At 43.0% G+C, this 13,690-nt stretch overlaps 2 protein-coding genes across 2 annotated transcripts in view; both read right to left on the bottom strand.

Annotated features, from left to right (window-relative positions):
• The window catches only part of MTMR10 (myotubularin related protein 10), a 35,740-nt gene extending 33,547 nt beyond the window's left edge, over nucleotides 1–2,193 (bottom strand). Inside the window, exons 1-2 of the mRNA XM_033070811.1 lie at nucleotides 2,080–2,193; nucleotides 779–839 (exon numbers count right to left, since the gene is read on the bottom strand). Coding sequence (XP_032926702.1) covers nucleotides 779–839; nucleotides 2,080–2,133 — 115 coding nt within the window. The 5' untranslated portion in view covers nucleotides 2,134–2,193. The remainder of the gene's footprint in view (nucleotides 1–778; nucleotides 840–2,079) is intronic.
• A 7,056-nt stretch (nucleotides 2,194–9,249) lies between these two features.
• The window catches only part of TRPM1 (transient receptor potential cation channel subfamily M member 1), a 95,914-nt gene continuing 91,473 nt past the window's right edge, over nucleotides 9,250–13,690 (bottom strand). The window contains exon 28 of the mRNA XM_033070809.2: nucleotides 9,250–12,793. Coding sequence (XP_032926700.1) covers nucleotides 11,533–12,793 — 1,261 coding nt within the window. The 3' untranslated portion in view covers nucleotides 9,250–11,532. The remainder of the gene's footprint in view (nucleotides 12,794–13,690) is intronic.

Raw genomic sequence — 13,690 nt, 5'->3', positions numbered from 1 at the left:
ATGGTTTTAAGCTCGAAATTATCCTTAGAAACTGCAAGCCAAATTTATTACTGTGATGTACAATTTGCAATGGAAGTAATCTTGAGAACAGTAGATTGTTCTTGCATATCTGAAAAAAGGCTTTTAGAAATCCGCATAGATCAAACATCAAAAGATTATTTCTTATTTAAAGTATGGTTCTCCTACATATATCCACCCTACATTTTTATAAATATGTAATGATGAACAGTAATAAAAGCATTGCTTCATTTCACCCATACCCCAAAAGATTATTCTGTAGAGGTTTGAAGACACAAATTCCAAACTTACCTAACGGCACCATACCCAATAAGAGTAAATTAATAAAGACAGCATTAGAAGTTTTCCAAGACAGAAGTCAATCATTCCCACATACTGGAAATTCTATTATTATTTTCCTTTAAAATAAAGGAAGACCCTGACACAGGCTTTGGTATACTGGGTTCTGCACGCAGGTAAATATCTGACTATCTAATGAAAGTGTGATTACCAGTGTCCTCCAAAAGGTGTCAAGAATTTCCAATACTCACAATAAAACCAAGACATTATTCTATATGTAGTAAAGCATCACACAGGCAAAATTGCCTAAATATTTATTTAGCGCTTCAGGTGGGTTAGAATAAGTTTCTACAGACACAGATATCATTACCTTTTACTGCTCAAAAGCAATATTCACTTAATGAGCAGTGCTCATTAAGATTAAACTATACCAAACTCAATACCAACAGAAGTATTTGTCAAATTCCTGATTCAGGCCTACCTGGTAAAAGTACTGGTTCCAGTTTTTTAATCCTTGGTTCTGATGCTATATTGTCATCAGCCTGAAGAAAAAATAAATAAATAGATAATTTACTTAAGGCTCAGAACTTTACTGTTAGTACAAGCCTGATTTGCTCGTACAGAAAAGAAAGTTGTTTTAACTTAAAAAGTTCATCTTAAGGAGCTAGAATTCAATAATAGCAAGAGTTTTTAACAATTTGGAGGGCATTTAGATTTGTACCAAAAGAACAATAAAATATTTTAAATATTCCTTTAACTGGGTAATCCAAACTATCACAAGTCACAGGGTGAAAAAAAAGCAATTTGGCTTGACATTCCATAATGGCTCAAGATCTTCAACAAGTTTTACAGATATAGACACTCAAGTTCAATAAAACTCTCTATTAACTTCTAACATGCTCAACTTTCCAACACAGGAAAGATTTCCAAAAAACCCAAGGCTTGGAACACACACATGCTTACTTGCACCTCAGTTTCAAACCTTAAAAATTAAAATAAAAAGACTAGAACCTTTGATGAAATAACCCACAGTTCCTACAATGACAGCAATATAACCATTTTTTCAGGACTAGGAATATCCGGAGCTGTGTTACATTGACAACTTGCTTTTACTAAGAAATTATGAAAAAACACAGATCAGTCAACATGTCAAACGTGGCTAGAAGAGGTCCTGTCATGTCCAAAGTAAATACCACTTTCTGTCAAGTGCACATCCAGATGACACAAAACATCCTGGTGGTTCTCGACATGCTCAGTACTACATGCGCTATATATAATTGATAGATAGAATTGGTTTCCTTATTTATGCCATCAGGCACGTTCTAAACGTGAAATGATGGCTACAAGTGAGCTCAGTTATCTGCCCAGCAGAGCAGTGCCCGCTGCTTTCTCCTCATCCCGCCCAGCGCTGCGAGCGAAGCGAGCCCAAACACCTGAAGCATACCTCAAAACTTTCCAAAATAATTTCGCACGGGCCGATTTTAATCAATACAAGACTTCATTTTGATAGAAGTCCGGCTTCCCGAGCACAGTGCGGACTCTGTCCGAGTGCGACGCGGAGACCCGGAGGCCGAGGGGCTGCACCCTGACCCGGCCGCTCCGCTTTTGTCTCCCGGTGCCACGGAGGGCTCGGGGCCCGGCAGCCCCTTCACAGGTGCTGTTCGCCACCCCCCGGGCCAGCAGGGACAGCCCCGGGGCGGCACCGCGGCCAGGGACAGGGACAGGACAGGGACGGCCCGGGGCAGGCGGGGCAGGTCAGTAATGGCAGCAAAAGGCGGTTACCTGAGGCAGAAGGTACGACTTGAAGGTGGGTTTGGGCTGCTTGAGGGAGAACATTGTGGCCGCCGCCGGGCGGGGCGGGCCGGGCCGGGTCCCGGAGGTGGTGCCGACGCCCGCCGGCTCAGGCCCGGCGCCCGCGGCCGCTCGGGCTGCGCTCCCCGTCACACCGCGGGGGCGGCCCCGGCGCACCCTCCTTCCCCAGGGGAGGAGCCAGCGGCCTGGGCAGGCCCGGGCTGGGGCCGCCGCCGCCCCGCATGGAGCCCCCCGGCTCCCTCCGCCTCCCTGGGCCGGCTCCTTGGGCGGGCGGTGGCCCCGGCGGGCCGGGCCGTGAGGGGCGGGAGCGGCCGCGTACGGCGGCGCGGAGGGAACAAGCGGCCCGGCCGTGAGGGAACAAGCGGCCCGGCCGTGAGGGCCGGCCCGCGGCACCGCGCAGCCCCGGCTCGGCCGCACTGCCGGGGGCGGGTCACCGGCCCGCCGGGCCCAGCCTGCCCGGCCCGGGCCTGCCGCAGCGAACGGCCAAAAGCGGGGCCTGCGGCGGGCGGGGCCGGCTACCGAAACACAGGAGAGCCAGTTCGGCCTCAGAGCCTTCTGGGAGCTGGAACTCTCGTTTGGATGGCTGCAGGAGTTACTGCTGCCCGGGGCTGTCTCATAAGGCAGCGGTAAAATCCAGCATGGTGGAGAGAGAGGGTGGTGAGACACTGGCACAGGCTGCCCGGGGAGGTCGTGGCTGCTCCGTCACTGGCAGTGTTCACAGTCAGGTTCTGAAAGACCTCGAGCAGCCTGTTCTAGTGCAAGGTGCCCATGGCAGGGTTTTGGACTGGATGGTCTGATCTCCATCCCAACCCCTTTACACAAGGTGTACACATTACAACTGTGGGGTGTATGCAACTCCCTCAGGCACCTGGGGGATGGTTCTGTGCAGGGCCAGGAGCTGGGCCCCACTATCCTTGTGGGTCCCTTCCAACTCAGCACATTCTGTGTGATTCTGTGGTGGCTGATGATGCCCCAGGCAGCTGCTGCAGTCACCCTCCCACTCTGCAGCCCTGCTGACTGTGAGAGCTGGATGTTGATCCAACATCTGTAACTCCCTTTAAGCTTTCCAGGCATTCATGTATGGCTCACCTGAGCTTCTCCAGGACATGGAAATAACACAGACACCTACCTGAACTGCCAAAATCCATCAGTGTTATCACATTTAAGTAGGAAACTCAGTAAGTGCTCATGTTTGCTTAGTGGCCTATGGCAACCATAAAGGTCCATACTACTGGTGATTATATGACTGCTCTGAACTTGGCTTCTACACTGGAAATAACTTGTACACGAAGCAACAGTTTGGGTGGAAATGTGGTTTAGTGGAGAACCCTAGATCAGGAATACATGGCCAGTCAGCTATGAGATCTAAAGGAGGGGGAGAGTGTGGTTCTGCTGATAATCCAGTCGCAAGGGAACTGGGTCAAAACACCAGGTCTCTCCAGATTTTGGAGCCAGGCCTGATGTGTTCAGTAGGGTAAGAAGGGCTGGCTGCTGATGCACCACATTCATGGTTCCAGCTGTGAGCCAAGCAGAGTTTACAGCAAGGACCACGGTTTAGGGGTGACAGTTGAAGGACCTGACAAAAAACCTCCTGGTGTTTTGCAGCCTGACCATATTAAAAAGCATGATTTTGGTCAGCACACTGTCATGAAATTGGAGCAGCTCACACACAATATAAAGACCTGCTACAGCATAGTGGTGAAGACTCCAGAAAAATGGACACATTTTTTGACACAAAAGGACACATGCAGCACTAAACATCAGCTGCAAGATCAAGATCTTCCCTCATTAATAGAAAGTATATTATATTGCATTGTAGACCCTGGGATTTCTTGTGAAGTTTGAGGGTGTGTGTTCAATGAAAGAACAGACTTCAGGCCACAATCTGGATCCCACAATTCAGAGGAGATGCCCCACTGATTGCAGCAGAAAGGTTTGATTGAACAGTGAGAGGGGAAACAATTCACTGGCACCTGCCTAGACTGAGGAAAGCTCACAAGCTCACGTGCATACATTTAATGCTATTCAACAGCCCAGGAGGGAGCACCCTGCCCTTGGACTTGTAGATAGAAAAGATAAAACCAATCCCAGTGTACTTTTCAAAACAAGTGCACCTCCTTGCACAAAGATCCCATCTTATTTATATTGGCAGACAATACCCTTCACTTCATTCTCTATTTTCACATATACCACTTTTGTTTTATGCTGCAAATATCATTATCTAAGTGGAATTATTCAGCCCAGCATGATCTCATGCCCCAGTCCATTTTAGAGAGCGCACTGTGCTGCAGATGCTGCTGATGGTGTAAAGCTGAGTGCTGTGAGAGCAAACCACAGCTCCTCTCATCCCCCTTCATAACACAAATCCTTTGGATTTTTGGTAAGTGAGAAATACTGTGAGACTAGCCCTTATCTTTATCCTCCTCTAAAGTTTTTGTTCCTATTTCAAACACTGGTGAAAGGGAATTAAACTTAAAAAGGGGTGAAGAGAAAGTGAGGGATTGAGGAAAGCAGAAATTGCCCAGACTTGAAATTGCACATAATGAATTTGCCAGTGATATTAAAAATAACAATTATTTACATCACATCAGAATTACAAGAGTGTTTCTGCGTCAGCCCAGAGACTTTTTAGGAGTAGCTGCAGAAGCAATCTTACTCCTGAGAGAATGATCACAGGACAGCAAAATTTTCCATTAAGGACTGCACTGACACATTGAAATTGCAGTGCTGTTCTGAAAAGGAGCAAACAAAATCAAAACTAAGCTCTCGTGAGATTTGTGAGGATTGTTACTGGAACTGGTTATAAGTTTCCAGTGAAAGAGTTCTATGCCAGTAGGAGAAGAAGGCTGATTTGGCAGAATTGAGTGTTTTGGAGAAGCAAGTTAATTGTCACAACTTGCAGTGAGATGCAGACAGGCAGAGCAGGACAGGCAAGTAGATCAGGGTAGGCAGGCTGGGCAGGGCAGACAAGGCAAAAGGGCAGGCAGGGAAATCCTCTGCCTCCTTTTTGGCAATGAACTTAACCGCCTGCCCATCTCTGGCCATCCCAGCTCTGCCTCACTCGCTCACTTTCTTCACAGTTCCACTAAGCCAGACATTTTTGAGAATGCCTTTGTTCTATGAAAGCAGTCTTGAAATAATGGTGGGAAGACAGCTGTGCAACAAAGTCAGCTGAACTGAAAAGTCTGCAGATGTCTGGTGGTGTTATTTAATTTTTTTAATTTTTTATTTTTTACTCATCACAGTTATATTCTTTGCCTCTGCCTTGTTATTCAGTGGTATCTGCAGTGTGCTAGCCTGACCAGGACCCTTTCACTTGGCCACTCTCTGTGAGAAGCAGCCTGGCCTGCTCTCCCAATGGTATCACCCCCAGCTCTGGTTGTCTCCCGGGGCTCTTTTTACATACAGTGCCACTGTTTGTGACAGTGTAGATAATTATCTGTTAGCTATGGCTGGGTGCATAACCTGCTGTGTTCAGTGCACAATCAGATTAGGCACCTTCCTTAAAATTCTGGTACCTCCCAAGGCAGCTCTGTGGCTGGGGAAGTGCTTTGGCTTGTGCAATGCGTTAGGGCTGGGGTTACATCAGAACAGATTTTCACAATGGTCCATTTTGATCTCTCAGCAGATTAGAGAATGGCTTTCATCAGACAGGTTCAAGAACAGGTTAGACCACCATCTGCCACTGATGCTATTGACATAGCTGAACTTACCTAGTGCAGATGATCTCTTCCAGGCCTGCATTTCTAAGGCAACTTACATGTTTTCATAGCTCTCTGAAGACTGCTCCAGTTATTGGTTTGAGCTCCAAGACAAAAAGACATAAGTGTTGTCTGATTTCACAGCTGAGCTATGTGCCTGAAGCTGTAGCAAGCGTGCAGCAAGTCTGCAAAGCCAGGGATTCACTGATGAAAGTCAGTTCTATTTTACACTGAAACTGGTACCATTTATTACTTTACCTGAACACCTCTCTACCTGTGCACTCAACAGTTTGTTCACCCAAGCTGCCTCAGCCTGCACTCAGAAATGTGGGACTCTGACTGGGGACTGGTGAGGGACCCAGCCCTACAGATCTGTATTACCTCTTACAGAATAAAACATAATGCCTTGAATTTATTAAGCAGTGGGAAAAAACCCCAGTCGTTCCTGAATGTCCTTGATTAAGGTCTAGGAGAAGAATATTTAAAATGTGTTTACTTACATAAAACAGCAACTTTGACAGTCTTGGCCAAATATGTGCAAAGAGGTTTTAGTTTCTTGAGGTATCTCAGGAAAGAAGCCTCTTTTGCAGGGCACATCTGTGAAGAGGAGGCTGTCTTTCTTTGTGTGGAGGTTTAATGACATGGAACTTTGCTATGTCACGTAAGGGTGCTTTCCTTGTTAATCATTGTGTAGGTATTACTTGCCTAGAGTTACTGGGTGCAATTCATGGCACAGTGTTCTACCTTGGCTTGGACTATTTCACACAGGTGTTGTGATAGTGACTATTGGATTACTGGTGCTTCTAAACTAGAATCTAATAATTTTCCATGGCCCTTTTGGAAGACTGTTGGTTTGCTCAGGTTATAGGTTGCTGAGCACAGCAGCCTAGTTAGGGCAAGCAGAGAGAGATGTTGCATCTGTAGTCATGAAGGATGAAACATTGTGGTTTTATTGGGGGTTTCATGTTGCAGAGACAAAAGAGCAGGCACATGAAATTATGCACCCTCTTTTTCATTACTCCAACACCAAGCACTAGGTGGATACCAGCACTTAAATATTTCAGCTGAACATCTGCAAAGAGTAATTTAAAGCCTGTTATGAAGACATACCTTACATCCATTGTAAAGATAGGGGGCATCAACCATAAAGCATCACTTTTCCATATCAACCCTGCAGATAAGGCTGAAAGTTGGAAAAAGCAAAATAAAATTGCAGTTTTAAGAAAATCTGTAGTCTCATTTCTCCCAAGGCTTGTGGTTTGTCAGCCTACAATGCAAAGTACTGTAGAACTGTATTACTACTCCAAACCCCTGTGCCTGGAACCATTTGTTAAATGGCCACATCAACCAGGTCCTTACATCACGTTTGCCTTCCTGTCCAATGCTGGATCACAACAGAGGACCAAAATCCACAGTCAGGCTGAGTTTTCAGCTTAGGTGACTGCTGCATGTGGTAGAATATTTATCTGCAATGGCTGCAGTGAGAAGAAAACGCCCCTAGGGCTAATGTAGCCTCATAACCTAGCAAACAGAGGCTAATTGTCACTGCTAGTAACAGGCCACAGGCTCTATGCTGACTTTGTAAGGCCTCAGGACTGAGGCCTGTCAGCACTGCTTTGTCTGAACTTGCCTTAACCTGCCTTGAGCTGTCCCTCGTTTGTTTAGCTGTGAAACCAATTTTTATAATTCAGGTTTATTTGTAGGATTTAAAGGCCAGTAATGAGAAATAAGCTGTAACTTTGCAGCTCACATAAAAATGCCCCTAAAGTAGCAAAAAATAAGGACAAAGAAACAACATGAACATCATGCTCACCCTACAAAGGACCTGGGATGCTGACAGCTGGCACTATGTCCTCACTACCCTCACTGTTAGCCACTGACCATTAGACCCAGAGGATCAGAGCAGATGTCAACAAACATCAAAATAAGGGGTAGACAGTAGGAAGTGTGCATTGAATAACTTTCACTTTTTTATTTTTCCATTAGTAGCACAGTAGTATTCTTTTCTGTTCTCTCTTCCTGTCTCTTCTCTAATTAGATACATCTAAACTAATAACAACTCATGTATTAGACTGTTAAAACTTATTACACTAAAAATAATTTCTCAACTTTACATCCAGGGCTCCCAACAGCTTCTGAGTGCAACACTAATTAAGGCAGAAGTGACCTGCTGGACAGGACAGTGCTGCAGAAGCATCTGTGGAACCCCAGCACCATGTTCAAGGGCTGCTGTCATTTGGAAAACTCACCTACTTCACATAAAGGGCTCCAGCAGCACATTGGCTTTATGTCAGCCCACAATACCTGTAACAGGGCACAGTCCTCTTGTTCATCTTGCAGAGCTAATGAAATGATCCTGTTAACATTCTTGGTCATGCACATTCCTCATGTTCCTGTTTCCTGATAAGGCCTTGCAGATGTACTCTTTTTATTTTTATTTAGAAGAACAGATAAATGTTTTGCCAAAGATGATAGTCAAGTGCAGAACCTTGGAAAGTATCCAAATAAGCAGCATGGAGAAATCACAGTTGGAAGGTTTCACTGGCTACTTTAATGAAGTAGTAAATAATATGGAAAATGGACTTCTTCGATTCTCAGGTATCGAACTCCAGCTTCTAAAATGGAGTGACTCTGCAACAGGAGAGGCTTGTGAGGGCAAAGTTAAGCTAGTCCCTGAATGATGCCATGTAAAAATGGGTAATTCATGGAATCAGGTGGTAGGGTCATGAACCTGCCTTTGCAAATATGACAATTTGTCACTGTGTTGAAAACGTGCCTTGAGGGAAAGGGAAATGTCTGTATTGCAAGATATATAGGATGAACAAATTTAAATTACCTCAGTGTAATATCTCTGCATAGACATAGCCCTGGAGTAAACATCCTTTCAGCTTGACCTGCTTCACTATATGTCAAGCATGTAGCAAATCGTGGCAGTGGAATTCCCAGTGACATTGCTGTGAAGTCACCACATGCTTAGCAGTGAAGGACACATCTTCCTGAAAAGCAGTATTAAACATTCCTCTTCAGAAATGCTAATTCTCTGCCTGTGCCCTTTCAGCCAGTATTCAAGCAAGCATGGAGGCAGCCATGCAAATGTGTGGGTCATTATTCTGCTTAGTGAGCTCCAAATCTATTATTGGTCTTCTATGCACATACAAAATCATATTTAAATCATTTAAAATGGCTGTATGTCTAAAATGACTCTGCCAAAGCCAGCGTGGTTACTGCACATGTAACGGCAGAGAGGTTGTTGTTCAGTTCATGCTGTTCAACCTCTTAAAATCATCCCTGTATATAAAATTTAATGGAAAATTACTAGCAAGTGTTAAGAAAGAAACTCTACTTAGAAAATGTTTGGCCCATGCACTGCATAAGAAGAAACAGATTAGTGAAATCTTTTGACATTATAGAGAAAAAATTGGTATATTTAAGTAATTTGCCATATTTTTCATGTGTTTCTTTATAAATATTTTTACACAAAGGAAGTATATAAATACAAAGGTAAAATATTTTTGTTTGAAATCTATATGCTATCAGATAAATCTTCAATGTAAATGCTAAAAAATGAAGTGGTCAAAAGCATGATTAACACACATTTTATAAAGACAATATAACAAGAGGTATGCAACACACAGTATTCCATTCCACAATGCATACTGCTTGTTTAGCACAGTGCTGAGAAGCTGCATCCCTTTGTGTTTGTTAATGAATCCATTTCTGGTGAATGTGCAGGCAAACAATGAAAAGGCATTGGCAAACAGGAGGCTATTTTAACCACATATACACAATGGCTATGTAGTTGCACAGAATGGTAACACAAGTAAACATGGAAGCGAAACAATTTCAAGTGTCATTCTGTTTTTACAAAATGTCAAGTTCCCTAAAGTTGAAGAAAGGAGAAGCCCACATAAAAAGCAAAATGCCAACACTGCTCCAACAGCAGTAGAACCAGTAAACATGCTGGTAAGAACCAAGATAGCAAAAATCTTAAAGAAATTATGACTGAACTTTGTGAAATATCTGTGCCCTTTCCACGATTATTCAGTTTGGTAGGACTACTTCAGGGTATAAGTATGGATGGAGTATGAAAATATAATGCAAACAATACAAATCACCTACCATTAATGCATCTGTAGAGTTTTCCATCAATCTCTACATTTCAAAAAACTGTAAGTACCATTGTCAATGAGGACACTGCACTGTAGGGCTGATGGTGAGTGAAAAAATAAATTATGTCTTTTCAAAATAGAGTATGAATGAGTCCTGATAGGTAATGAGTTAAGCATAAACCTTTGACCAGTATTCTGTGAACAAGTAACATGCCTTTAACTCATTTTCAAAACTGTCTGCTCAGTGGTAAGCATCCCCTGCAAAGAGAGGTGCTGAATATTTGAGAAATCAAAGTTCCTAAAAATTAACAGGGAGGAATGATGCAAATAACACCTTGCTATTATGAACAAAATTATCAAAACCTAGTACTTAGAATGCCATGGTGGAGACAAGTGCTCTGGATACATGTAACTACAGGTGTTGATTTCCACTCTTAGTCCTCAAAACACTTTTGCTGTAGAGACTTTTTTTCTCCTTTGACATTTGTTTTTGAAATTTACTCAAGAAAATGTACAAAATTTCTATTCTCATCTGGAAAAACCTATATTTTGTTTAGACAGACTCCTAGAAACTGTTCCTTGTTCTTCATGTGTCATAATGAAATTGCAAAATGGAAGATGAATTTGTCACAGTAGATTTGCTTCAAGCAAAGATCAGCTGTAGTTTGATCTTACCTGATCAGAACACCTTTCCTGTTCTGTTTTGATTTGTTTTTCCTTGCAGGCATCTAAGTAAAGACAGAATCTTATTCTAAGTCCACATGGACTTCTGTTGTAATCCTCATTTATACAAAACACTAATGCAGATCTTGGATTTCTATTATTAAAATCTCCATGTACTTGATATTCTTAGAATCTTCCTAAACATTTTGAAACAATTATCACTGTTTTTCAACAGTTTAAGGCTGTCAGCATGCTTTGGGTTGGGACAGATGTGATCCAGAAAGCAAGATTATGCCACTAAAGTTCAAGGACAGATTAAGGATATGTCTACACGTGGTTTTCCAGGTCAGATTTCTCTAAACACAACTATATTTTGCCACTCTGACCTATTTTAGTGGATGAAAAATGCTATGTCGTGCCATTCTGAAAGAGAAGCTAAGCAGCATGCATGAAATCAGAAGGGAAAGAGGGGACTGCATAATTTTTATTTGCCTCCAACAATTTTGTTTTGATCTGAAAAACACCATGGCCACAAAGAAACCAGCTGCATAAGTAAGGATAGAACTAAGGCTGGTTAAAAACTTGTTCAGTTTGAGAAATCTTCTGATAAAATTATTGCACTATAATATTGCTCTTCCTCTAAGAGCTTTTATAAAGAGCTTGTCAGTAAATGAGCTTATGTGGGAGGCTGAAATGGAACAAAGGAAGATCTATATAGTCAGAATCTGTGGACTGCACCTAGTTTTTATCAGCCCCTGAGGGAACATCTCCCTTTTGTCCAACCCAGCAAGCATTTATTTAAGAACAGAATATGCATCTATTACGTTTAAAAGAAAAGAAATACATATATTCAAAATTCTTCTTTAGAATTTAATTTAAAAATCACTAATTTATTCAATTAGTCACGCTGCTTTCTTGACTGTTGGTAAAACAGGGGCCCATAAGCCACTTTAACATTCAGTTTCAGTGGATGCATTTTCTTGCCTGGTTTTCTGTTCTGTTGCACTGCCAAATGCTACCACCAAATTAGTTACACTGCTGGCATGTCCTGGTCTATTTAATTTGTCCTTTACAGACTTGGCTTTGCGGGAATGGCTGTGCAAACTCTTGGAACGTACTGATGGGAACCCAGAAGTCCTTTCTGGCTTTACTGACAGTAAATTCTCCTTCTCAGCCTTGACAGTGGCAGGCATAGAGGTGTAAGAGGCACTCATACCTGCTTCACCAACATTACTGTCGTCATCTGTGTCCATCTGCTTCTCCTCTGCTTGCCTTTCCGCCTCAGAGATCAACCCAGGGTATTCTGGAGGACGCTCTTGAGAAAGCTGCTGCTCAACTTCGTATTTCCACTCCGTGGCCCACTGTTCAATTGTAGAAGGGCACACCTGATCCATAATGGTGCTGTACTCTGAGGTCCAGTTGTTAACTCCTCCAACCAGCTTTCCACCTTGTGCAAATATAAAGCTCCTTGACTTCATCATAGTGGTTTGACAAGCACTGAAAGTTTCAGGAGGAAAATAGCGCATTGCTTTGGATTTGTCTAAGGGATAAGAGACAGTCGCTTCTAACTTGGTGCGTTCTACTTTTAACTGAGCGTTCTGAAAATCTAGTCCTGCTACTGACTGACTGTTCGTAACAGCATTCATCTGGTTTACACTTTGAGGAATCATTCCATCGGTACTGAAAACCCCCCACTTTTCACTCCCCAAACTACCTGAACCAGAATGGGGCCTGGAAACATTCTGTGCAATTTCTAATGTAGATTTACTGGGATCTCCTGTAGTGAGTGCATTAGCACTCGAGGTGTGGAGTCCAGTTTGGTGCTCTGGAAGCAGCATCCTTGGGTCTGCTCCATCTTCTTTGGTACCAATAGAGTGGGCTTTTTTACGCATGGCTGGTGACGAAGGCGTGGTGCTGTCATCATAGGTCAGCTCATCACCACTGATGTGGTATCTGTACATGCTGTAGCCATCAGAGCTGTTCACACTGCTCTGCCTCAGGAGATAAGCAGCATCACACTCTGACGAAGCCCGCGAGCGCGTGTACGTCAGCTCGGATTTGTCGATGCCTGCCAGCTTCTCCAGAGCATTCACCATCCGACCAGAGAGCTCTTCCAGCTGAGAGAGCCGCAGGTCGACTGTCTGGAGAGAAGCTTTCATAAAATGCTCTCTTTCATTCACTTCTTCCAGCCTCATAGACATATTTTCGACTCTATGGAGTATAAAAAAGGAAGCTGAGAACAGAACCTGTAGAATAGTGCAGTAACCCATTAAAAGCACCCAGCTTCTGATTTTTTTCCTAAGGCAGAATTTTGCGGTGTATCATGCCTTTTTCTTTCTTCCTACAGGTAACAACAAAAGCACGAGCATTTTCTTGTTATCTATGCTTTCTGTACACTATATTAGAGGGGTATTTGAACTTTGCCCTTATATTCATGGCAGGAGAGCCCCTAGGGACAGACTACTATTAACATTTCTGTGTATACCTCCCACTGTGTGCTCAGTTGTTCTCTTTCACTATGAAGCATCAAATTAATCACATGAGAAGTACTTTCTAATGACATGCTCACAAAGTGACTTAAAATAGCATCAAAGAATGTTGTAAAGCAGGTTCTGCAGCTATATGAGAGAGAAACATACACCGGTGTTGATGGGATTGCTTTGGCTCTTGAAATACCTTTCTATTTTGTATCAGATGAAGGGGGTGGAACTATTGACTAGTTCAATTAAAATAATACTTTCCCCCATTTTCTTCTTATCATTTATATCACAATGGATGTGATAGTTCTAGAAAAATGCATATAGAAGTAATTAATTGGCTTAGAGATCATATACTAGTAAATCTACTGTGGAAATTAAATTAATGTTTTCTTGTTCCCATACACAAAAGATGACGAAGCATCTGGAGCAAGGAGCCATGAGAAATACGCAAATCTGCTTTGTGGCCATAGACCATAGTGAATCAGTGAGGCTTATCAGCCCTGCTTTATTCTCTGCCACAATACCTAGGACTCTGCCAAATTGCCACAGATAACCAGTGTGATAGAAACTACTCGAATGTATGTAGCAGGTTTAATTTACTTCTCTATTCTCAAATTTCAAATATAAT

Source organism: Catharus ustulatus, chromosome 12 (assembly GCF_009819885.2).
Source record: "Catharus ustulatus isolate bCatUst1 chromosome 12, bCatUst1.pri.v2, whole genome shotgun sequence".
Lineage (NCBI taxonomy): Eukaryota > Metazoa > Chordata > Aves > Passeriformes > Turdidae > Catharus > Catharus ustulatus.
The sequence above is the reverse complement of the archived record's forward strand: the minus strand, read 5'-3'. Positions and strand labels throughout refer to the sequence as shown.